The sequence below is a fragment of the Canis lupus genome, chromosome 5 (genome assembly GCF_003254725.2).
Source record: "Canis lupus dingo isolate Sandy chromosome 5, ASM325472v2, whole genome shotgun sequence".
Classification (NCBI taxonomy): Eukaryota; Metazoa; Chordata; class Mammalia; order Carnivora; family Canidae; genus Canis; species Canis lupus.
Genome location: NC_064247.1, coordinates 4044622 through 4068608, shown reverse-complemented (window position 1 = coordinate 4068608; position 23987 = coordinate 4044622). Strand labels below are relative to the sequence as shown.

The following is a 23987-nucleotide window of genomic DNA, read 5'->3' as shown; positions in this document are numbered from 1 at the left end:
TGTAAGTATCGTGAGAGTATAGAACCCAACTGACTCTGTGACCACCTTCGGGAAGTTTTTATTTTCTACCTAAATTGCAAGTAAAGCAATGCCTTTGTATTCTCACTGGCTGCAAATGCACTTGGGTCATCTGTTCTCTCCCTGGAACTGGCTTCCCTTCTCATTCTACCATCCTTTATTCCAAACTTATGACCCTTGAGAAGCCAACCTGCCAACCTAGACCTGGTAGGAATTAGAAACCGAGAGAAAATACTTTTAGAACAAAAATTAGAGATCTAGATGCTGGTTAAGGTGCTTTAGCAAGGCACTCACATCCCTCCTGGTTTTGGAGAATGTCTCAATTGTCTCTAACTGCGGGATTAACATCCCAGCTATTAATTTTAGGAGTTATCCAAGAACCTCTTACCACATTGCCTTCCTGGAGACAATAGAGAATCTTCTCAGGTGCCTCAGTTATATTCAGTGCTGGAGCAATCTTACTGGAGAACCTCAGTCTAGACCTGGTATTGACACAAGGCGCAGAAACAAGATGTGATTCACGGTTTTGATCCCCAATCAAGGGCTGACAAGAATTAATACCTTAAAATAAGAACACTCATAGTTATCCTTGGGAGCTTACTGTGGTCAGAGTTGCCAGGAGAGACCTGGCCCTGAAATTCCTGAAACGATATACGCTCTAGCAACTCTTAATACATAGTACAGCCATTGCCTAAGCTATGTTCACAAGGCATTTGTGAATGGGCTTTTGCTAATGTAAAACAGGGGCCAGTCTATCATGGCTGTATTCCCATAAGCTAGAAGAATGGCTAGCATACTCATTAAAAATTTGTTGGAGATTAAATAGACAAGTGGCATAAACCAAGGTTTTTGTTGTTGTTATTACCCTTTTTGCACATCCACTTATTCCCCTAGCGTTCCAAATAAAACCAGGGGAGGGACTGCAAGTGCTAACCTCATGTTTCAAGGATCTTCTAAGCACAGATATCATGGTCACCCTTCAAAATATGGGCTCAGTAAAAAAAGGCTAAAAATTGTGTAACTGCTGGTCCCTGAGACAGGAACACAAAAATAGTGAGACACACACACACGAACTTACAAACCTGCCACCCTTCCTTCTCCCCTCTCCAAAACACACACACACTCACACACACACACACACACACACACTCTCACTTTCACTCACTCACTCTTTTTCTTCATAATGGTCCAGGTTCAGATATGAAGTTTGCAGTAAGGGTTAAGTGTGGAACCCTTTCCCTTCTACGTATTGACCCTGAACTGTTTCCTCTGGGACCCTAGTGCAAGAGAAGAGCCTAAAACAGGCTCTACAGGTGTCCAGTCTGGCCTTTCCTGCTTATTATTAGCATGTGCATCTTCTGAGCTAAGATTTCCAGGAGTGACAAACAGTTAAAAGCCGTCATTCTTAATAGGAAAGAAATATTTCAATCATCCAGGAAAAATCTTTCCTTGCAGGAAAACGAGATTATCTAGAGTTTGCCCTCTAGTCAAAACTCCCTGGTCAGTTAAGTCCTGGGTCCCCATGGCAAGACAAACTTCAGCAGGGTGCCTATGCTGATCTCAGGGTCCTCTAAGTTGAGCACTGAGGAGTGTGGGGTCTGGCTTTGTATAAAAACCGGTGTGTGTGACCCATCTCTTCTTCTCTCCTTGGGCTTAGAGTGGGGATGGGCTTGGGCTAAAGACTGACAATCAATCTGAGAACTGGCAAGGGTCCCTGGGTGACCGAAGGGTTTCTCACTTGCTAGGCTTCTTGCCTTCTGTCTGGGGCTTGCTTTCTGTCTCAGCCTCACTCAGCTCTTCTGTGGGGCTCTGGGGTTCGGAGCGCGGAAATGCTGTCTTCAATGTGTCCACAATAGCACTCACCACCATCTGCAAGGGTCAGAGGTGCAGAGTCAAACAGAAACCACCAAATGAGCAATTGTCTCAGGTGCTTTATGCAATGAAGATGAGCAGAGAGCTAGGCTAGCTAGTGGAGCCTTTTCACCCCCACCATAGTCTGAGAGCAGATAGAGTTACTGGCAACTATCCTCCCTTTTCCCTAGGGTCATAAAAATCTGCTTCTTCACAGAGTTAAGGCAAACAATGCCATAGGAAAAGCCAAAACAAACAATGAAATAAATAAAAACCTAGGAGCTCTTCATGCTAGTGAAATATTTTGCATTTTTCAATTTCTCTCCTAGTACATAAAGGAATGATTTTTAGTTCTCAAATCAATAATACTTTCGCCAAGATGTGAATAAGTAGAAGTGATATAGATAGGAATATATGGAAAAAGGAAAGAGTAAAGATTATCAGAGAAGAAATACATTCTAGAAGCATATGTAATATTAGCATGCTCAGAGTAATTCACAAAGAACTGGTTTTTCCAGTTAATCCAAACAATTTCTCTCCTTTATAGAAAGAGTAAATCAAGGAATCTGGAGTTGATATAAACTATTCATAAAGACCAAATAAAATAATCCTCACTGAAGAGTTGTATTTCTCAGAATGGGAAAATCACATATAGATATTTGCTAAAAAAGAAAATGTTCAGACAAACGAAATCCTAAAATACCAAGGAAATGAAAAGAAATCTTTACTTTTCCTTTGGTGCTCCTTGCTAATTAACACTGCTAGCTCAGAGCAGCACCATGCCTTCCTTAACTCATGCTTGTGTTCATCCTCTACGAGGAGCACAGCTAGCACAGCTGAGCCAAGGCTGAAGGGGGAGTAAGGCCACAGTGAAGCGCAGGGGATAACAAACCAGGGAAACCACACGGAGCGAGGGAAGCATGAAGAGACAATGCAGCTTAAAAAATAGCACTTGCTTTCAAGGCTCACAAATTGTAGTCTGTGGGGAGGGTCCTTAACTGCTCCGTCCAGTGCCGTATCGCCAGCAGCTGGTACTTGACCAGGCAAGCAATGAGTGGATGGTGACTCAGTGAGTAAACACGTCTGCGTGGATGGACACGTCTGCACGGAATGCTGGGGACTCTACCTCACTCATCCCTTTCCAGTTTGCAGCTTTTTCCTCATAGCAGTGAATGTTTCCTAATTCCTACCACATGAAATTCCACTTTTTCATTTTATCCCCTGACATCTAGAGAGAGGCCCCCCCTTCTGCCAATGAGTCAGTGTTTTCTAACCTTTTAAAACATATGCCTTCTTTGGATAAACATAAACCTTAGACTTGTGCCTTGGAGACTTTAAAATCAGCTGGTGATCACTGCCTACAGGACACAATGTGCTACACAAACGTCCTTTTCCCACCATCTCCAAAGGTTCTGAGACACCCTCTTGAAAAAAGAGTATAATTCTTTCCACACACTGTTCTCCAGAGAATCACCACACCAATCTAAATCCAGCTTAGTGTCCAGTTTCAGGCTCTTTCCTGGGTGACCAACACCAGGAATGATCTTTATCTCCAGGAGAGACTTTCCTGCCCTCACCTATCTATGGAGTTACAAATTGATCCTTATCGCCCTCCTTTAGAATTACTGTGTCATACTATCCCCCAGGAGACATGTGTACACATGTAGTATCATAGTTGCTCACTGTCATTCAGCAAGGTGATGATCCAACCAATATTTACAACTGGTCTTGAAAATTCTAGTCCACGTTCTACGGACTCCTCTCTGCTGTCTCTCCCTGCCCCCAACCTCCTTTATTTTTCAGTCACTGCCTACACTCTGGTAAGAGACTAAAGCTGAGCGCAGTGGCCCTGCTGGTACCTTGTCTATTCTGGACACCATGAATGGTTTCTTGACAAAGGCAATACGAGCATCTGTGTTCAGAGCAAGGAACTCCTGCATCTCCTCACTGTTAGTGATCTCCGGAATGGCACAGAGTTGCTGCAAAAGACAAAAAGGATTTCAAAGAGAAATTCCCAGTCTCCAGGTCTCTCTGGCTTGGCTGAGGTATCTGGTAATTAGAATGAGAGCACAGCAGAAGCAGAAGGATGCTGACCTTTAGAAAGGATTCCAGGAGGCTCTTACGGGCTTCTACTCTGTCACTATCCATGTTTCCAAATGGAAGATCTGGAAAGAGCTTTTTAGGACCTTTCACATCTTAAAAAAACAAAACAGAAACACAAACTCATTCACTTAGCATTCACAGAGAGATATTCCATATAAAACACATCATATATGTAAAGAAAATAAAACTGTTGGATATATTCCTGCAATTTTCCTATTTCAGGGGTTCCAAATATATCCCAAGGATATAGTACATGCAATCTACTCTCGTTATCAGTGTTCATACTAAGGTACAGGAGACCATACATACAGTGGTTCGACATGAGGGCTCTGAAGTCCAGTTGCCCAAGTTTAAATTTTTGCTCCAATCCCTACTGTAAGAATGACCATAGGCAAGTTGCTTAATCTTCCTTTGACTTTTTTTTTCTGCAAAGTGAGGATAATGATAGTACCTATCTCATAAGTTGTTAATTAAATGAGCTAATATGTGTATTTAGTAGAGAACCTGGCATATGTTTTCAAGCTTGGTTTAGTAGCAACTATTATTATAAAGAAAGAAAATGTATAACTGAAACCTTTAACTTATGCCTAAGCTTATTAAAAGATTTGGGTGATCATCAGTAATTTTTTTTTTTTAAACCATGTAGCTGCTTACTAGCTTATTTTTAGAGTTAAATTTTAGAGACTTATTTTAGAGTTACGTTTTCTTACTCTTACTGTGTCTTATGGATGTCAATTAGCAAACACACAAAAAGACTGGTTGTTAAAGGATGGATGGCAAGCATTTCTGGATACTATTTTAATACTTAAGAGCAATCCATCTATATATCTGGAAAAGTTAATTTAACTCCTCACATTACACCTCATAGACATAGGAGGAAACGTGAAAGTTTCTTAAGCTTACTCTAGATGGGCCCCAGAACAAAGCATTAAATAGCAAAGAAGTGGCTCTGAAAGAATGTGATCACTGCTATCCAGCACAAAAACCCAAAATATCTGAAAGCAAACTGGGGGAACATGGACCCGCGTTCTCCTCCTCCATTTCCCCCCACAAACTAGTAGGCCTCCAGCCTTTTGGATCAAGTGGCTGGATGTGTAAAGCAAGCAGGCAGTCTGGGCTAGGAAAACTCCTGACTTTTGATGAATTTTCTCAGATCTGATTTCTCTTCCAGACGAGTCTGTAGATTCAGGAACTCGCGGTAGCGGCGGTTCACGGTGTGGTAGGCCACCTGCTGCAGGCCACTGCTGTTCTCACCGTCCAGGGCGGTTTCATACTGTTGAAGGAACAAATCTGTTTAGTGCATCACCTCAGTGGCCACACGGTAAGAGCAGAGTAGGGGTAGTGGGAGGGAGATGTTCCTATGCTGTTTCTGAACCTACTAGATCTGATTGTTGCTCTGAGTTGTAACGAATAACTCCTATTCCCATAGCGGCTGAATTAAGGAATGAGAAGCAGTTCCCAACATATGTGGCCCAGAAAGAGAGTTTTGCTATTCTCCATTCCTTTCTTCCATCTCAAAACTCCCTCCTGCAAACACTTTCTTTACTTATAAAAATGGCTACAGGGCTCCTCACAGTGGCACAGTTGGTTAAGTGTCCAACTCCTGCTTACAGCTCTGGTTGTGAACTCATGGTCGTGGGGTTGAGCCCTGTGTCGGGCTCCATGCTTAGAGCCTTGGGATTCTCTCTCCCTCTCTTTCTTTTGCTTGTATGCCCTCTCTCTCGCTCTTTCAGAAATAAATAAATCTTTTAAAGAAAGGCTACATTATTATTTTTCAAATCTCAAAGAATATAAAACAGAAGGTACAACGGCAATAAAAATGATACTGCCTCTTTTGCTCCTAAACTATGGGTTGGACGTTCTAAGAGAATAACCATTTGCCATTGTACTTCATCAGTGATGATTTAGTTAGTTGGAGGTGAAGAGCAAATAGTCCAAAAGAGCTAATGAATAAAATCATTTGTTTGCCTGGAATGCATTAAAGGAACACGTGTTTTTATTTTGCTTTGGGCAGATTAATTATTATTCTTGGAGCTAAGCTGATTTTTTTTTTTCCTGAGTACATATCATCTGTATGATTGGAAGTCACATGAAGACCGAAGATGTTGTAAGGGGTCAAAGTCTGCGGTCTTCAAATGCGTGGAGGGCCAGTAGGTGGGAAAATACAACTTGTGCTGAATGTTCCCTCAGAGCAAACACCCTGAATAGCATGGAAGCAGCAACTCAACTCAGTACAGGGTAGACTTTTTCAGAGAGTAGTTAAGATATAATGAGTGACGTGGAATAACTGTGTCTGTACTTCTTCTCGTTAAGGGTAGGTTACCATTATTGTTTGGGGGAGCTATTATATCGTGGGGCAAGTGATGGAAGAAATGGTGTCTTTGTTGGTGGGACTTAAGGCTGTTTTAAAATTTTCTAGAGCGGGAGAGAAGTGTTCATTATGAACTGACATAAGCAAAGTAGTAATCCCTCAGACCAGCACCGAGAAGGAAAGACCTAGGTATGAGACACAGAGAAAATACAGGGTGGGGCTCTCACACTTGGAGCACCTGGGAGTTTCTATGGAATATTCTGCTCCTTGGGGAACACTAGCCAATACTCATACATTCCCAAACCTGGCTGCACCTCAAAAATCACTTGGGTTGCTCTTTAAATAGATTTTGGATGAAAATTCACAGAAATGCCCTCTTCTTGTTTGGAGGCAGTCTGTCCTAAAGCTAGTTTTAGGGAGCTGCTGCTGTAATTGAACTCACCATCTGCTACATGAACCCCTTCGTATCATCTCTGCCAAGTAATTCCTACTTCTGTGCTTAAACACCTCTAAGAGTGAGGAATTTGCTACCTTCTGAGGTATATATAGGTAAATAAATCTCCTTCCTAAACAAGGTACAAAAGATACTAGTAATTAAGAAAGGAAAGAAAGAAATTCACAGGGATGTTTGGATAGAGAGTTAGTTTCTGGACAAGACTCTGTACGCTGGGAACCACTGAAACACATGACCCTCAGTATCCTAAGAACCCTGAGATTCTAGGATTGTTCCTGTAGGTTCTAAAGAGAACCCAACTCTGCTTTCTTTACAAATAATCTTCAGACCATTCACATATAGATTTCTGTCCAATTGAACCCAGCAAATCAAGTAAGAGGAGCCTCTCTCCCTTAGAATACTAGCTTCATTGACTGTACTTTCCAAACCCATTCCCAGCCCGGAGTGGGTGGCCATAATTCTAATCTTGTTACCTTCACCGTGTAGAGGGTGTATGGGTGGAATCCAGTGCCACTGTGCTCTCGAGCAGTAATGGTACCAGTGATACGAAGGTTCTGGATGACAACCGGGCCATCTGGACTGGTCAGGGGCTCAAAGCTGAAGGTGGCTGAGCTGAGAGGACCGGTTGGAGAGGAAGAAAGCAGAACCTGTGGCAGACTAGGGTCTACGGAGCTCACACCATTGGTGAGATCCTTCTCTAAGCACGAGGGGTGTGGGGGGCAGGTCCTTTCTGGATCTGGCAGCAAAGCTGTAAGAGAGGTGACATCCCCTTGTTCTCCTTCTTTGTCTGCTGCGTCAATGTGGATCTCTGGGCAGGAAGTCAGCATGGAGACCAGCAACCCTGTCTCTGTTCCTGGACCCTCCTCAGCCTCTGCTCCTTCGATTCCTTCAGATCCCTCAACATCCTTAGACTCCAGAGACTGGGGACCCTCTAGGGCACACAGGGCATCCTGGATCCTGTCAGAGAGGAAGTTGCCTGGGGTCATGAGCATGATGGTTTCTTTGCTCAGTTCACACAGCGGAGACTCCAGCTCTGTGTCTTCACATAGGAACAAAGGGCCTCGAATGTCTGGCTGTAAGAAACGGGAGGAGTTGTTTCCTACTTTTCGTTCTTCTGTCACCGCACCCAGTTCTCCCTCTATGGCTTCGTGGCCCTCTTCAACGTCTGGGGAGGGGTGGGAAGGCCCGTCTGGCTCACTACAGCTCAGCAGCACCGGCGGTGCGCCTGGAGAAGGGGCCCTCACTTCTGGCAGACTCTGTACCTCAACAATCAGTGGCAGAGACGTGGGCACTGAGGGCTTTTCCAGGGCACTAGCTGCGGACGTGGGTTTAACCACCGCTGCTGGATTATTTCTGGCCTTGGAAAAGACGCCCACAAGGACAAGGTGGATCCAGTCGGGATCCGACAGCTTGCTGATTAGTGGCAAGACTACATTGCAGGTAATGAGCTCCACCACCACGTGGCGGCCAGTGCGCGTCTCCAAGTGCGGCTTGGGCACCAGTCCCTGAAGCAGCACGCTCACCAAGCCGCGCGTATAGGCCACCTCGGTGCTGGGGTTCTGCACGGCCGGGTGGGGGGCAGTGGCTCGGCAGTAGGCCTCCCAGAGCCGCGAGGGCTCGGCTGTACCACTGCGCTCCGCGGCCACCGCTTCCTTGGCCTGAATAAAGCTCTGCAGGTGACAGCCGCACAGGGTCAGCACCCTGCGGGCAAGGGCCTGGCTGTCCACCACGCCCATCCTCCTCCGGAGCTCCCGGACCAGCCCTCTCATGGCGGCCTCCATTTCCTCCTCAAAGGCCGGCTCCTGGCTCACCGAGCGGTACCAGGACGACACAAAGTCCCGAATAATCATCTGGATGGTGCGGTCGATCTCCTGCTCCAGCTGCCTCTCGGCCTCGGGGCTCGCGGGGCAGGAGGCCACCGGGATGAAGCGCTCCAGGTGCAGTCGGCCCGAGGCCCCCACCACGGCGTCCGAGCCCAGCCACCCGCCCAGCAGCGCCAGCAGCGCAGACAGGACGCACAGCAGCCACACGTTCACCAGCAAGTGGATGACCAGGAGCCAGCCCAGCACGATCCCCGCGGCCACCAGCTTCCGGCTGCTCAGCAGGCTGGGGAGGCTCCAGCTGGACTGGGCCGGAGCCTCCCGCGGCGGGGACACGGTCTCTGCCTGCATGGCCGGCCGGCCGGACGGATGGACGGACGGACGGCACCGACGATCGATCGGCCTCTTTCTACTCCGGGTGAGTCAGGGGTCGGGACCTGAGCTGTGCACGGAGACCAGGATATCGGGGGGCGGCTCGGGCGCCTCGGCTCTGGGCCCTCGGCGTCCTACAGGCGCTGCAAACAGACAGAGGCGGCCCTGCCTGTGCCCCTCGCTCCCGCCGGGCCCAGACGGTGCTGCCTTCCTAACGCGGGGTCCGGGAGCCTCCACACCACTGGGGGGAGGGGCAGGGATGCTGGAGCCTCCGCACGGCCGGGGGGGGGGGGGGCAGGGATGGTGGAGCCTCCGCACGGCGTGGTGGGGGACAGGGATGTTGGAGCCTCCGCACGGCCGGGGGGGGGGGGAAGGGGGGCAGGGATGCTGGAGCCTCCGCACGGCCGGGGGGGGGGGCAGGGATGGTGGAGCCTCCGCACCGCCCGGGGGGGGGGGGGGAGGGGAGGGATCCGGGGTCCGGGAGCCCCCGCGCCCAGCACTCACCGTCGCCGAGGGCCGGGTCACACAGCGCCGGGGCGCGCCGGGAGCGAGCCGGGAACGAGCCGGGAAGGGCGGGGCCCAACGGCGTCCCCCGCGCCCTCGGGGGAGCCTCCGCCAGGCCGACCCGGCGACCGCGCGGGGCTCCCGGCTCCCGACCCCGAGGCCGGCGGCCCCGCGACTGCTTCCGGGTGGCGAGGGCGGAGCGGGGCATGCCGGGAGCGCGGGCGGGCTCCCCCTGCTGGTGCGGGGCGGCGGCGACGGCGCGGAGCCTGGGCGGGCGGGGCCCAGCGGGGCGGCGGGACCGAGCCTTAAGGACCAGATGATCCGGTTGCATCCTCGGGGCGGGTGCCGGGTGCTGGGTGCTGGGTGCTCTCGCTTCCGAGTGTGCACCACGGCCGCGTCTCCATCCACCACCTGTCGGACACCGAGGCTCCTCCCTCGGCGGCGACTGTGCACGTTGCTGCTGAGAACACTGCGCTTCACTGCATCTGTATCTTTGGGGTGAATCCCCAGCAGTGCAATTGCTGGGTCGTAGGGCAGGTCTATTTATGACTCTTTGAGGAACCTCCACACAGTTTTCCAGAGTGGCTGCCCCAGTTCACATTCCCACCAACAGTGCCGAGGGTTCCCCTTTCTCCACATCCTCTCCAACATTTGTGGTTTCTTGTCTTGTTAATGTTCCCCATTCTCACTGGGGTGAGGTGGGATCTCATTGTGGTTCTGATTTGTATTTCCCTGAAGGCCAGTGATGCGGAGCATCTTCTCATGTGCTTGTTGGCCACGTATGTCTTCCCTGTGAGATGTCTGTTCATGTCTTTTGCCCATTTCAGCATTGGATTGCTTGTTTTTTGGGTGTTGAGTTCAATAAGGTCTTCATAGATCTTGGATACCAGCCCTTTACCTGATAGGTCATTTGCAACTATCTCCCCCCATTCTGTAGGTTGTCATTTGGTTTTGTGGACTGTTTCTTTGGCTGCACAGAAGCTAATCTTTTTTTTTTTTTTTTTAAGATTTATTTATTTATTTACATATTTATTTATTTATTTATTTATTTATTCATGATAGACATAGAGAGAGAGGCAGAGACACAGGCAGAGGGAGAAGCAGGCTCCATGCAGGCAACCCGCCACAGGACTCCATCCCAGGTCCCCAGGATCAGGCCCTGGGCCAAAGGCAGGTGCTAAACCGCTGAGCCACCCAGGGATCCCCAGAAGCTTCTTATCTTGATGAAATCCCAAGAGTTCATTATGCTGAGTGAAGTAAGTCAACCGGAGATGAACAAACATTATATGGTCTCATTCATTTGGGGAATATAGAAAATAGGGAAAGGGATTACAGGGGAAAGGGGAGAAAATTAGTGGGAAATATCAGAGAGGGTGAGAGAACATGAGAGACTCCTAACTCTGGGGAACGAACAAGGGGTAGTGGAAGGGGAGGTGGGCATGTGGATGGGGTGATGGGGTGACAGGCACTGAGGGGGGCACTTGATGGGATGAGCAGTGGGTGTTATACTATATGTTGGCAAATCAACTCCAATAAAAAGATATACAAAAATATTACTAAATGAAGCTGGCCACATCTCTTGCTACTTAGGCAAACTCTCACTGATCCAGTTTGTGTTAATCCCATGTGGACATTCTTTCATTGGCCTAACACATTTTAACATTTACCCTGCTTCCTCCAATACACCCCCTGCAGCCCCCAAAACATAACTCCCCTACCTTGTTTTCAGGAATTGCAGAACACGAGGCGTAAAATATTAATACAGAGATAGATTTATTCCTTATATTTCATATGCTGTGTAACAAAATCCTATTTGTGATTTGGGGGTTATTTGCTGGTGGCATTACCCAAGCGATCAGATATTTTGAGGATTTGATGTATTCAGTCACTGTGAATAGGTACTGTGGACGAATCCAGCAGTCCTTGTCCTCCAGGACCTAGCAGGTAATTGAGGAGACAAGTTCCTGCATTGTGAATGGATAACTAATAACGCAGGTCAGTATGGTATACAGTAAAATGCAAAATCTTATAGATATTCAGGGGAAGGACAGATCACTGTGGGTGGCAGTGGTTTAGAGGGAACCTCACAAAGAGGGTAGCCTTTATGTTGAATCTTCAAGGGTGACAGTTGGTTTCTAATCCCCTCCGCGTTGTCTTCCCCCATTCCCCCTAAAGAGAGATGTATTTTTCAGACAATCCTCAAATGTATCTGCTTTGAAATCTTCACAGACAGAATTACCTACAGGAAGATTGACTACCTGGCAGTAGAGCTGACCATGCATAAGAATGTCCCAGTGTCACGTGAAGCCAGCTTTCTTCCTCATCTTCGTCCCTACCAGCTCTGCCTGCAGTGTGCCTATCCTTTTTATTTTGGCACAGGATGCATTTCATTTGTATAGAGCTACTTATGATTGCTCAGCTTCAGCTTTCTCTACGAAATTAGCAGGCTTCATCATTACAGCGTCAGTTCCCAGATGTTTAGAGGAATCTTCAGGCAAAATCCAACCAAACACTGTGCCAACAAGGAGCAAACATATTGTAGCTTCTCTCATTTGTACTGTTAGGACAAAGATTTCGTTTGAATACAAAAGGAATCATCATTTAGATGTGAGGCATAGTTAGTGCCTATCAATGGTAACACAAATAGTCTGATTTAGGACAGAATGTCCACGAAGCTAACCGGACACATTCTTGAGACCCCAGAAAGTTGCCCAATGTTTCCATGGCACAGACCACGTCACTGCTGCTGTCCTTCCCGCAAAAAAAAAAAAAAAAAAAAAAAAAAAAAGTAATATAAGAAGTGGGTGCTGCCTCCTTTGTCTTCCCAGACCATTTCGTTGTTCTCAGTTAGAAGGACAATTAGATCCCGATGATGCTCTGGAGAAATATACCTGTCGCTTAGCCAAGAACTAAAAGAAGCGGATGAGAGAGAGACCAATGCGATTCTGAAGATTTTCCTGTGACCGTTCAGAGAGAAAGTTTACTCTGCAGCATAATCTGAGTGTTCAGGGCAGTAAGGAACTGACCTTGTAAGTGGGCACTATGCCACCTGACCAGATGGCCTGGAGCACGGAGGTAGCCAAGAGTGCCTTCCTGATTCTGAAATGGATTTGATGAAATAGGACTCTCAGATGAACATGCCAGTGCACTTGTCATTTTGACTGGAATGAGTTTCTGCCTAGAGATCTGGGACCAGCCTTAGTCTCCAAACAGATTAATCACAAGGAGGAGGTGAGAGGCAGAACTGATGTTTGGTGCTGGTGACGGTGTGTATATGTGGTGGGAGGAGGCTGGCTGTTTGGCCACATCACTCACCATCTCACTAAGTCCTTCCCACTTTCCTTCTTACCATTTCTTAAAACATTGTAGGCAACATCCTGGTTGGAGATTACAAGACAAATAAGACACAATAATTCACCACAAGAGACTCTCAGTCTAGTTAAAGAAGAAAGACACATAAACAAGTCAATGTAATAAAACATTCTCATGCGTGGTATGACAGGTGCAGTAGAAATATGTGTAATAAAATGGGAACACAAAGGAAAGGTGGTCAATTGGGGAATTGGTGGTGTCAATAAATTCTTCAGAGAAAGTTGGGAAATGTTGGAAAAAGAAAAAGAAGTAAGTTATTTTAGGTGAATGGAGGATAGAGAGAGCAAGGGGATGAGAGAAGGAAGGTCTGTTAGGCAGAAACAGCAGAGAGAAATAAGAGGAACAATGAGAACAAGGGGCACTGCATCAAGGGGGCCATGCTGGAGGCAGGTCATGCCATACCTCAGTTTTCTTTCAAAAATAGAAGTCAAAGAAACCCACTAAAGAGAGGACTAGTGATGGGGCAGGTGACTTGGTTTAGAATTATTGCTATGAGGAACAGAAGGAGAATAAAGAGGGACTGAGGACCTAGCTCAGGTTAGGACCTTGAAGTCTTGAGAAGAGAGCTGTTAACATTCTAAAATCATTGTGTCCAGGTGTCTAGGAAAGGAAATGAAGCCAGGAAAGAGACAATCAATTGTGAGAATAGGGTTAGTCGTACTGAAAGACTAGTGAGCCAGAAGAACAAAAGCTTGTGATTAGAAGTTGGTTTGTTGGAGACTGTGTTAGTTTCCTATTGCTGCTCTATCAAATTACCATAAACTTGGTGGTTATAGCAATGTAAATTTTTTTCTCAACAGTTCTGAAAGTCATAAATCTAAATTCAGCTGGCAGCGATGTGTTCTTTCTGGAGTCTTTATGGAAGAAACTGTTTTCTTGCCCTTTCCAGGTTCTAGAGGCTGCCTGCCTTCTCTTGCTCTTGGTCACATTGCATTGACTTCTGCTTCTGCTGTCACTTCTCCTCCTCTCATCCTGACCCTTCTGCATGTTTCTTTTTTTTTTTTTTTAAGATTTTATTTATTTATTCATGATAGTCACACAGTGAGAGACAGAGAGGCAGAGACACAGGCAGAAGGAGAAGCAGGCTCCATGCACCGGGAGCCCGATGTGGGATTCGATCCCGGGTCTCCAGGATCACGCCCCGGGCCAAAGGCAGGCGCCAAACCGCTGCGCCACCCAGGGATCCCCCCTTCTGCATGTTTCTTATGAAGACCCTTGTGATTATGTTGAGTCCTCCCAGATAATCCAAAGTTATCTTCTGATCTCAAGATTCTTAATCACATCTGTAAAGGTCCTTTTGCCATAAAAACGTAGTCACAGGTTCTGGGGATTAGAGTACGGACATCTTTGGGGGTCATTATTCAACTGGATGCAGAACCAAAATATCCAGAGATGAAAATCTTGTGACCTTGAAGTCTGCGTGTGGCCACATAATGAATTCCTGGAGTAGAGTGTAGATAACACATTAGGGCTGAGGAAGAAATTTTGAATCTTGTTTTTGAGAAGGATGACCTATGTAGCATAGAATGTCATTGATATTAGAATAGTGAGGACTGAGGTCTTGGTACAAAAATTCTCAGTAAATGAGGAGGATGACCAAAATAGAGTGTGATAATACCAAAATAGGAAGGGGAAATTTTTTATAAATTGGAAAACAAGTTACCTGGAAGAAGCCATGAAGATGCCTTAGATACAGTGTTGTAGAATACAGTGTTGTAGAATACAGTGTTGTAGATGCCCAGGGGGCAGCAGAGAGTATGGCATCTTAAGGGGAAATTACATCTCATGTATTAATTCATTCATCCATTCATATATCCATTCATCCATTCATCCAACAGGCATTAGGCTAAGTATTGGGAATTCAAAGATGGACTTTGTATGACTGTATAGTGCCGCCTTCAGTCCAGGGCATGATCCTGGAGTCCCGGGATCGAGTCCCACATCGGGCTCCCTGCATGGAGCCTGCTCTTCCCTCTGCCTGTGTCTCTGCCTCTCTCTCTCTCTCTCTCATGAATAAATAAATAGAATCTTAAAAAAAATAAAGACCACTCATTTAGGATGAGGGCCTACCCATATAACTTCATTTAATTTTAATCACCAGAGAAACAATCAGTATATATGTGTACACATGCATATAGATGTAGATTCACTGTAAGAAATTGACTCTTGCTAGTGAGGCTGAGAAATCCTGTGATCTGCTACTGGATACCCAGGAAAGCCAATGGTATCATTCAGTCTAAGTCTAAAGGCCTGAGAACTGGGGGAGTCAATTATGTAAATCCCAGTCTAAAGCCTGGAGAAGATGAGATGTCCCAGCTCAATCTTTGAGGCAGGGGAAAAAAAAGAGTGAGTTCATTCTTCCATCTGTTACACTATTTAGACCCTAAATGGACTGGATGATGCCAATCCCCATTTGGAAAGTCAATCTACTGAGTCCATTGATTCAAATACTAATCTCTTCCAGAAACACCCTCACAGACACACCCAGAAATATTTTTTAACGTGGGCACCCTGGGACTAGTCAAATTGACAGGTAAAATAAACTACTACAAGGCCTTATTTCTAAGCACAGTCATATTATGAGGTGTATTATGAGGTGTACATATTATGAGGGTTAATACTTCACTATATGAATTCTGGGAAGACACAAAGCAGTCCATAATCGTTCCTTTCTGTCTGTGGGTTAAGTGGATGGTCACATTTTGATGATCAGGATACTGAAAAGGAGGGTGATAGTTTTTTGGTTTTTTTTTTTTAAGATTTTATTTATTCATTCATGAGAGACACAGAGAGAGAGAGAGAGAGAGAGAGAGAGGCAGAGACATAGGCAGAGGGAGAAGCAGGCTCCATGCAGGGAGCCCAATGTGGGACTCAATCCTGGCACTCCAGGATCACGCCCTGGGCCAAAGGCAGGTGCTAAACCACTGAGCCACCCAGGGATCCCCAGGATGATAGTTTTAATAGTTGCCAACATTTGCTTTCATAGCATACAAAAATGAAAAGATCATTGAGACATAGACTTAAGTTTCACATCTGACTGTACATGGTACTAAGTGCTCTATCTACTAGGCCTTCTCACTGCAGGACAACTGGATCCTGAATGGAAACAATTTGTGGTGAATTGATGGACTCATAAGAGGAGAAGTAGGTGATGAGTTCAAGGTACACTATCCTGTCCATCTCTCAAAACCAAAGAGAATGGAAAACAAACTCTGAAATGAAGGCAGAGTGGGAGGGCAGGGTGGCCCTAAGGACAGATGTCCTCAGCAAGACTGTAATCCAGGTTCTGAGCCTTGTTCCAGCAGAAGGAAGTAGAACTGAGCCCAATTCCTGTCTTAGTCACAGTCCTTGAGCAGAGTTTGAAGAAGTTCCAGGCCAGTGGCTTTCCCTAGCTCCCGGAAGACACAGATGAAAATCCTTTCTGAAAAAAATATTCTCATTTTAAACCCCTCAAATTACCTCACATTTGATATAGACTGAATATGAATTCCAAAGTCATCAAGTATAAGGGAAGGCAAGCCACCCTGAGTGAGAATCAAAAGAAATAACCAACAGATTGGATTTAGACCACAAAGGCCATAGAAATGGAAGTTAACATACTTATTTGCATATGAATGCTAAAGAAATGAAACATAAATATGACCTAGCAATGACAAGTGATCAAATATGGCCATGTAGATTTAAAAAAATAGTCAAAGAGAATTTCTATAAATGAAAAAACTGCTGGAGGAGTTCAGAACATGTGACCCCCAAATCTGCCACTTTGGCATTTGGATTATTTTGAACTAAATGAAAAAACAGCCTAACGTATAGTTTAATTTTCTCCTTTTATAAAGGAAATTTACACTTAAAAATGAAATTTCCATTTGTCAATGTACCTGTACCACAAAGAGAGCTACTCCCAGAGTCAACTTTTTTCCCCGGGAGAGACTCTTAACTGCACAACATGGCAACCTTGACTCACTATCTATTTCCTCCTCTTTCCTTCCCATACTTTGTCTCCCCATCTGCAGAAGCCTGAAACCCCTCTCCTCTTTCCTTAGCTCAGGTAGTATATAAGTCTTAATCATCTGGCTGCCTCATTGAATCTCATGTTTTTATGAAATTCCCATGCACGCACATATATAATTAAAATGTTTTCTCTCTGTTAATCTCTCTTATGTCACTGTAATTCTTTAGAGAGAGAGAGAGAGAGAGCTTGAGCAGGGGGAGGTGGAGAGGAGGGGGAGAGAGAAAAATCCTTGAGCAGACTCCCCACTGAGCTCCATCCCCACTTGGGGCTCCATCCCAGTACCCTGAGATTATGACCTGAGCCAAAATCAAGAGTCAGCCACTCGACCAACTGAGCCACCCAGGTGCCTTGATGTCAGTGTAATTCTTAAATCAGACATGGAATCCAGGAAGGTAGAGGAAAAGTTTATCCTCTGTCACACAACTGAAATAAAAATCTTAATAGATGTCTTTAATAGTTGATTATAATTGATTATCTACAGCTATATAGCTGAAGAGAGAATTAATGACTTGGAATATATGTTTAAATAAATTACCTAGACTGTATCACAGCAAGGAAATAGGATATATGATAATATATAGATAGAATGAAGAAGAGGAATCATTTAAAGAGCAATTGGCAGAGAACTGTCTGGAACTGGAATGGAGATATATATATACACAGATTTAGGAAGCATTAATAATGTAAAGAAGGTCAACAAAGCCAAAAATTGATTATAAGAAAGTCAAAAGTTGATTTTAATAAGCGGTAAGAAAAGATCAAGTGAAATTGAGAATAAAAAGGAGAGAAACACATTAACAATATTGAGACAGAATTACAGATATAGGGGAGATTAAAGATAAAAAAATTTGTGATAGCAAGCTTAAACTCTGAGATAAAATGGAAAAAAATTAGAAAAATATAAATTACAAAATAATTTCAGGAAGAAATAGAATGTCTGGATAGATCTAACCTATTAAGAAATAAAATAATTTTTAAAGTTTACCACAAATGAAACACTGGAGAATTTTACCAGCCAATTCTCCCAAATCAAGTCCAAATGTATATGGTTATTCCAAATTTATATAATACTGTATAAAATTCTTAAGAGGATAAAAATAAAATGAAATGAAAGCAAAATAAACAAATCTCATAACAAGCTATAAGAGGCATTTAACTTACAACATCATTTTGAATAGGAAACAGAAGTATTTGCCCCATGCAGTTATTTTCTTATGTTTAAATATTTTTAACGACTCGACGGAAGTAGAGTTGGCATTAGATGAATTTCACATACTTAAATTGTGCAAGTTGATTAAGTTTTGATGCATATACACGTATATACACCCATGAAACCACTGCCGCAGTAGTAGCTAACATAACTGTCATCTTCAAAACTTTCCTCCTGCCCACTCAGCATTGCCTTGCCCCCTACCCCAGGTAACCATTGATTTGTTTTCTTTCATTTTAGATTAGTTTGCATTTTCCAGAATTGTATATAAGTGAAATCATACGCCATACACTTTTTTTGTGTCTGGTTTCTGTTACTCAGCATAATTGTTTTGAGTTTCATTATATTGCTGCATTAATCAATTGCTAATTGATCTACTTTTTATGGTTGAGTAATGTTCCATTGTATGGATATGTCATAATGTGTTTATTCATTCATCTGTGGATGGACATTGGATTTTTTAATGTTTATGACTATATCGAATAAGTCTGGTATGAATTTTTGCATGCAATGTATTGGTTTTTTTCAGGATTTTATTTATTTGACAGAAAGCACAAGCAGAGGAAGCAGTAGGCAAAGGGAGAGAGAGGGAGAAGCAGGGCCCACACCGAACAAGGAACCTGATGCAGAGCTTGATCCTAGGACTCCAGGATCATAACCCAAGCCGAAGGCAGATCTCAACGAATGGAGCCACCCAGGTGCCCCATGTGCAATTCTTTGTATGAAGATTTCCTTTTGTTTTTCTTGGAAAAATACCTATAAGAGTCTGCCAAAGGCTCTAAACAGCATCTGTATCGCCAGTGGCACTTTAGGCACCATTGATCTAATGGATCATATGGCCCAAGTAGCAGAGCAGCTTGCATGTCACCCTGGATGTGTTACAGAGCCTTTTCTTCTTCTGAGCCCTACTCAAACAGCTTTTTGGGTCACTTGGTATATGGGCCAGAGTAGCATGCCCGAAGGAGGAATATGCTGCCTCTAAAACTCGAGGGTTGCTAGGCATTGTACCTAAGTGATATAAGAATAGCTTGACATGTATGACAACACTGAACTTCTAGAAACTTCACTGAAGGGGAGGGCATCTGAATTATCTTGTATTTATTTCTCAACCTCTGACATGCAAATTTCTTACCAATAGTTGCTAGTTTTAGCTTATTAGCACATCAGTGCCATCAGTGTAATGGGACAGTGTGATAAAATACTTTATGGAAGGGAAAGGCAATCAGGTTTCTGTGGACTGAATTATCACATAAGGCCGGAGCATTGACATACTCCTAAGTTAGGATAGCGAAGGCATATTTCCATCTGAAGGTAAATTGCTTCTGGTGGTCTTTATTAACAGGTATCAAGAAAAAATACATTTTTTCCAGATCAATAGCTACATACTAGGAATCAGGGATGTGTTAATTTGTTCAAGCAACGAAATCACATCTGGAACAGCAGGTGTAGTTGGAATCATTACCTGATTAAATTTATAATAAATCCACTGTCAGTATCCAAGACCCATCTGTTTTCTGCACAGACCAACTAGGGAGTTGGATGGGAATATGGTGAAATCACCATTGCGCTGTATCCTTCAAGTCTTTGATGATGGCATCAGTCTCTGAGATCCATCTGGGAATGTGGTATTTATTGCTTTCGGTTTACTCTTTTCCTAGGTAGAAGCAGTTTTAGTGGCTTTCAGCTAGTCTTTCCCACCATAATGGCCCTTCCTCTCTAGGTTACGGAAGCAGTGTGGGGATCCTTCTAGTTGCTCAATGTGTCTATTCCAATTATGCATTCTGAAACTGTGAAAATAACCGTGGGATTTGTATGGTGACCCATTGTACCCACTGTGAGATAGACTTGAACTAGAACCTTATTGATAATCTGACCTGCATAGCTGCTGCTCTGAGCAGTGGACTACGTTGACATTTTAGGTGTCCTAAAATCAGTGACAGTTCAGAGTCAACGTTTCAATAACCCCCAAAAGTCTAATTATTTTCTTTTCCTCTAATGTACAGTCACCCTGGTAAAACTTGATCAAGTCTGAAAACTGATTGAAGGGACAATACTTTCTGTCTTGGTGATTCAAGTTAGACTTTTGCTCACTTGACCTGAAACTCTTGATTTAGTAGATGGTCCATTATGTCTCTTCTAGGGACAATGATCAAATAACAAATGGCATAGATCTCTGTGTCGGATTATTCTGATTACTGCCTTGACCATGCTTTCCATTTGTAACCTCACTCACCTTGTCTGTGATGACTAAGTGCCACCACTGAACACACTGCTACCTTGGGATCCAGTTACAACCCATTCATCTAAGTATCCTAGTTAAGAGACAGCAAATCTCATTGTGATTTCTGGCTTACAGAGAAGAGCGACCTCAGATAAGAATGTGAAGGCCCACCTCACAATTTATTTCCCACAGTTGTGGTGAAAGGGATGTTACTTGGACCCTCCCACAGAGGCCTAGCAGATCTTACCTGATAAAATTACTGTGACATTCTAATCTTTTTAAGCTTTTGGGTACTTTATGGTATACCAAGGCAGTCTTGTCATGTTGGTTTCATTTAGCGTTGGCTAATTTTTGGTTCATGTCTTAGCTAACAAACCAAACAAACTTTTAGAGCACTTTATAACCCCTGGAGCTAAAACACTGAAATGAGAATCTCTGCTACTGTACCATATTAATACATTTGATCTGATCCAATTTTATGTTCCACACCCTTAATATCTATTCCTACATATATTCCCCAGACTTCTCTCTGTATAAATTGGAAAATTCATGCAGTTATTTTAGAGTATATATACTTCCTTTGTAACTCACCCTTGAGGGTCTGCTTGGGCTTTAATCTTGCCACAGATCTAGAAGCAAAGAGGGGTCATATGCGTGTAGCCCTGAGAAGAATTAGTAGTATCTGGCAAGGCAACTACCTCAGGAAAGGTCATTAGAGTTCTCTCATGAAAAGCAGGTTAATCTCTTCAGACAGGTGCAGCAAAGAAGTCCACTGGCAAAGAAGACTCAGCAGGACTGAAGGGTTCAGTATCTCCAGCTTCATCAGGATCTGCCCATATGTCTCCATTCTAGTTTTTAGGATCCCGTTCCTTCCTAGACAATGTCCTTAGTTGAACAGAATATATCCTTTGAAGTTGATAATTCAATTTGCTTTGTAATTCAGCTACTTGGAAGATGAGACTCTGAGTTTGGTTTTTAGAACTCTCAGTTCTGTTGCTATTAGAGATAAGATTTTCTTTCAAGCATAACATAGACATTTTCAGTTAATTTATACTGAGCTTGAGCTAGGAACTTGAAGCCCTGAGTTCAATTTCTTTTTTTCCTACTTTCTCCAGTGCACTTAGGAGCAACCAGCCAATCTTGTTATACTTGTTAGTCTAAATAAACTAGATACCAAATAGATGGTCACTAAGAACCTTGACTTTTGTAAGTATTTGATGTAGATTACCCAATAATGATATTTTGTATATCTTTATTGCCACATGGTGCCACAGACTATCACTTCTTTTTTTTTCAGACTATCACTTCTTTACCACTGGAAATAGAATTATTAATAAATTTAAGTACAGTAAGAGTAGAGAATTAATTCCAGAAACCCGCAAACCAGTTCAGAAAACTAGCATTCTGTTTCTCAATCTCTCCATATTTTTTACATATACATATACATAACAAATGTGTATTTCAAAATATGGTAAGTAAATGATATTTATTTATTTATTTATTTATTTATTTATATGTTATTTATTTATTCATGAGAAACACAGAGTGAGAGAGAAAGAGAGGCAGAGACACAGGCAGAGGGAGAAGCAGGCTCCATGCAGGAAGCCTGGCGTGGGACTCAATCCTGGTCTCCAGGATCACACCCTGGGCTGCAGGTGGTGCTAAACCGCTGAGCCACCCAGGCTGCCCCCCATGTATTTATATTTATAAATTATCTATATAACTATCTATCAGGAGATATTTATTTTATGGAATCACCTCATGCAATTTTAGGGGCTGGCATGTCCAAAATCTGTATGGCAAGCTCAGGCAGGAATTAATGCTGAAGTCTTGAAGCAAAATTTTCTATCTGGAAAATCTGTTTTTGCTCTTATGGCCTTTCAACTGAGTGGATGAGCCCCTCTACCCTTATTAAGGGCAATCTCCTTTACTTAACATCAATCAATTGTAGATGTTAACCGCATTTACAAAATACCTTCACAGTATACTTAGATTAGTGTTTGATTAATAACTGGGTGCTGGAGATCCCTTGGTGGCTCAGCAGTTTAGCGCCTGCCTTCGGCCAAGGGTGTGATCCCAGAGTCCCAGGGTCGAGTCCCATGTCAGGCTCCTTGCATGGAGCTTGCTTCTCCCTCTGCCTGTGTCTCTGCCTCTCTTTCTCTCTGTGTCTCTCATGAATACAGTCTTTAAAAAAAAAACTGAGTGCTATACCCTAACCAAGTTGATGCATAAAACATTCATATTATCAACTACATTTTCTATATTTACTGAGATAATCATATGGTCTGTTAATACAGTAAGTTTCATTGACTAATGTTAACCCAAACATAAATTCTTGGGACAAGCCCCATTTGCTCATAATGTATTATTTTAAAAAAATCATATTAGATTTGAATCCTAAAATCTTAAGAATTTTTGCATCAATATTTATAAGGGATGTATATACATGTAATATATATACATATATAGTATACATGTATATTTGTGTATATATATATATATATATATAGATAGAGAGAGAGAGAGACAGAGAGAGAGAGAGAGAGAGAGAGAGAGAGAGAGAGAGAGAGAGAGAGCGCTGTTTTCTTTTCCTATAATGTCTTAGGTTTGGATATCAGAGAAATGGTGACCTTATAGAATGAATTGGAAAAAGGCCCTCATTTTCCATTTTTCTGGCATTATTCTTTTTTATGGTCTGCCACAAATTTGGCTAACAAGATCACTTTCAAGCTGTGTTCCAGCTTTCTTTTGATCAGTGTTAGAGTGATAGGTAGTTTTCATGCATTTACTTCTAACAATGTGTTATGTTTAAAGTGGATTTTTTTGATAACTTTTAGTTCTTGCTTTTCTATCCATCTGAATGTTTAGACCACACATATGTAATATGACTATTTATATGGCTGAGTTTTAATCTACCATCTTGCTGTTTGTTTTTCATTTGTTCTATTTTTTGTTTTCTTTTTTATGTTTTTCTCCTTCTTTTGGATTAATTGAACATTTTAGTGATACCATATTTTCTTCTTTGTTGCCTCATTTGCAATATTTTTTTGTTTCATTTAAGATTTTTTAAACATATATATATATATAAACTTTTTTGAGGGGGGAAGAGGGAGAGAGGGAGAACTGAAAGAGGAACATAGGGAGATAATTTCCAGCAGACTCCCTACTGAGCACAAAGTCTGACCTAGGGCTTGATTTAATGACCCTGAGATCATGACCTGAGCTGAAACTAAGAGTTGGTGGCTAAACCAGTTGAGCTACCCAGGCACCCCTCGTTTAAGGTTTATAGTATGCATATTTAATGCAGTATGGTCTGTCTTTAGAAAATATATCACTTTATAATGTATAAAATTGTTGATTAACTATATTGTATGCCTGAAAGTAATATAACACTGTATGTTAACATATACTAGAATTAAAATAAAAATATTTAAAAATATTATATCACTTGGGGTGCCTAGGTGGCTCAGTCAGTTAAGCATTTGCCTTTGGCTCAGTTCACTGATCTCAGGATCCTGGGATTGAACCCCATATCAGGCTCCTGCTCTGTGGGGAGTCTGCTTCTCCCTTTCCCTCTGCCCTCACCCTGCTCATGTTCCCTCTTTCTCACATAAAGAAAATCTTTAAAAAATATTGTACCACTTTACATATAGTTTAAGAATATTACAACAATGTTCTTTTATTTTTCTATTTCTGACCATTGTGGTATTGTCATACATTTAATTTCAGCATATTTTGT

General features: G+C 43.3%; 1 protein-coding gene and 1 long non-coding RNA gene across 8 annotated transcripts in view; one reads left to right on the top strand and one right to left on the bottom strand.

Annotated features, from left to right (window-relative positions):
• The window catches only part of SNX19 (sorting nexin 19), a 40736-nt gene extending 31132 nt beyond the window's left edge, over positions 1-9604 (bottom strand). The window contains exons 1-7 of one of the 6 annotated variants that reach the window (XM_025464886.3): positions 9434-9576; positions 7211-9072; positions 5107-5245; positions 3964-4064; positions 3729-3848; positions 1757-1887; positions 407-500 (exon numbers count right to left, since the gene is read on the bottom strand). In XM_025464886.3, coding sequence (XP_025320671.1) covers positions 407-500; positions 1757-1887; positions 3729-3848; positions 3964-4064; positions 5107-5245; positions 7211-8908 — 2283 coding nt within the window. In that variant the 5' untranslated portion in view covers positions 8909-9072; positions 9434-9576. Of the gene's footprint in view, positions 1-406; positions 501-1756; positions 1888-3728; positions 3849-3963; positions 4065-5106; positions 5246-7210; positions 9128-9433 lie in introns of those variants that run through there. The other 5 variants (XM_035716589.2, XM_049109748.1, XM_049109749.1 and 2 more) reach the window with 5 other exon arrangements.
• A 137-nt stretch (positions 9605-9741) lies between these two features.
• Positions 9742-23987, top strand: part of LOC112671053 (uncharacterized) — a 113377-nt gene continuing 99131 nt past the window's right edge. For both annotated transcript variants that reach the window (XR_003143357.3, XR_004815956.2), the window contains exons 1-3: positions 9742-10689; positions 11319-11428; positions 11663-12664. This is a non-coding gene — a long non-coding RNA (uncharacterized LOC112671053). The remainder of the gene's footprint in view (positions 10690-11318; positions 11429-11662; positions 12665-23987) is intronic.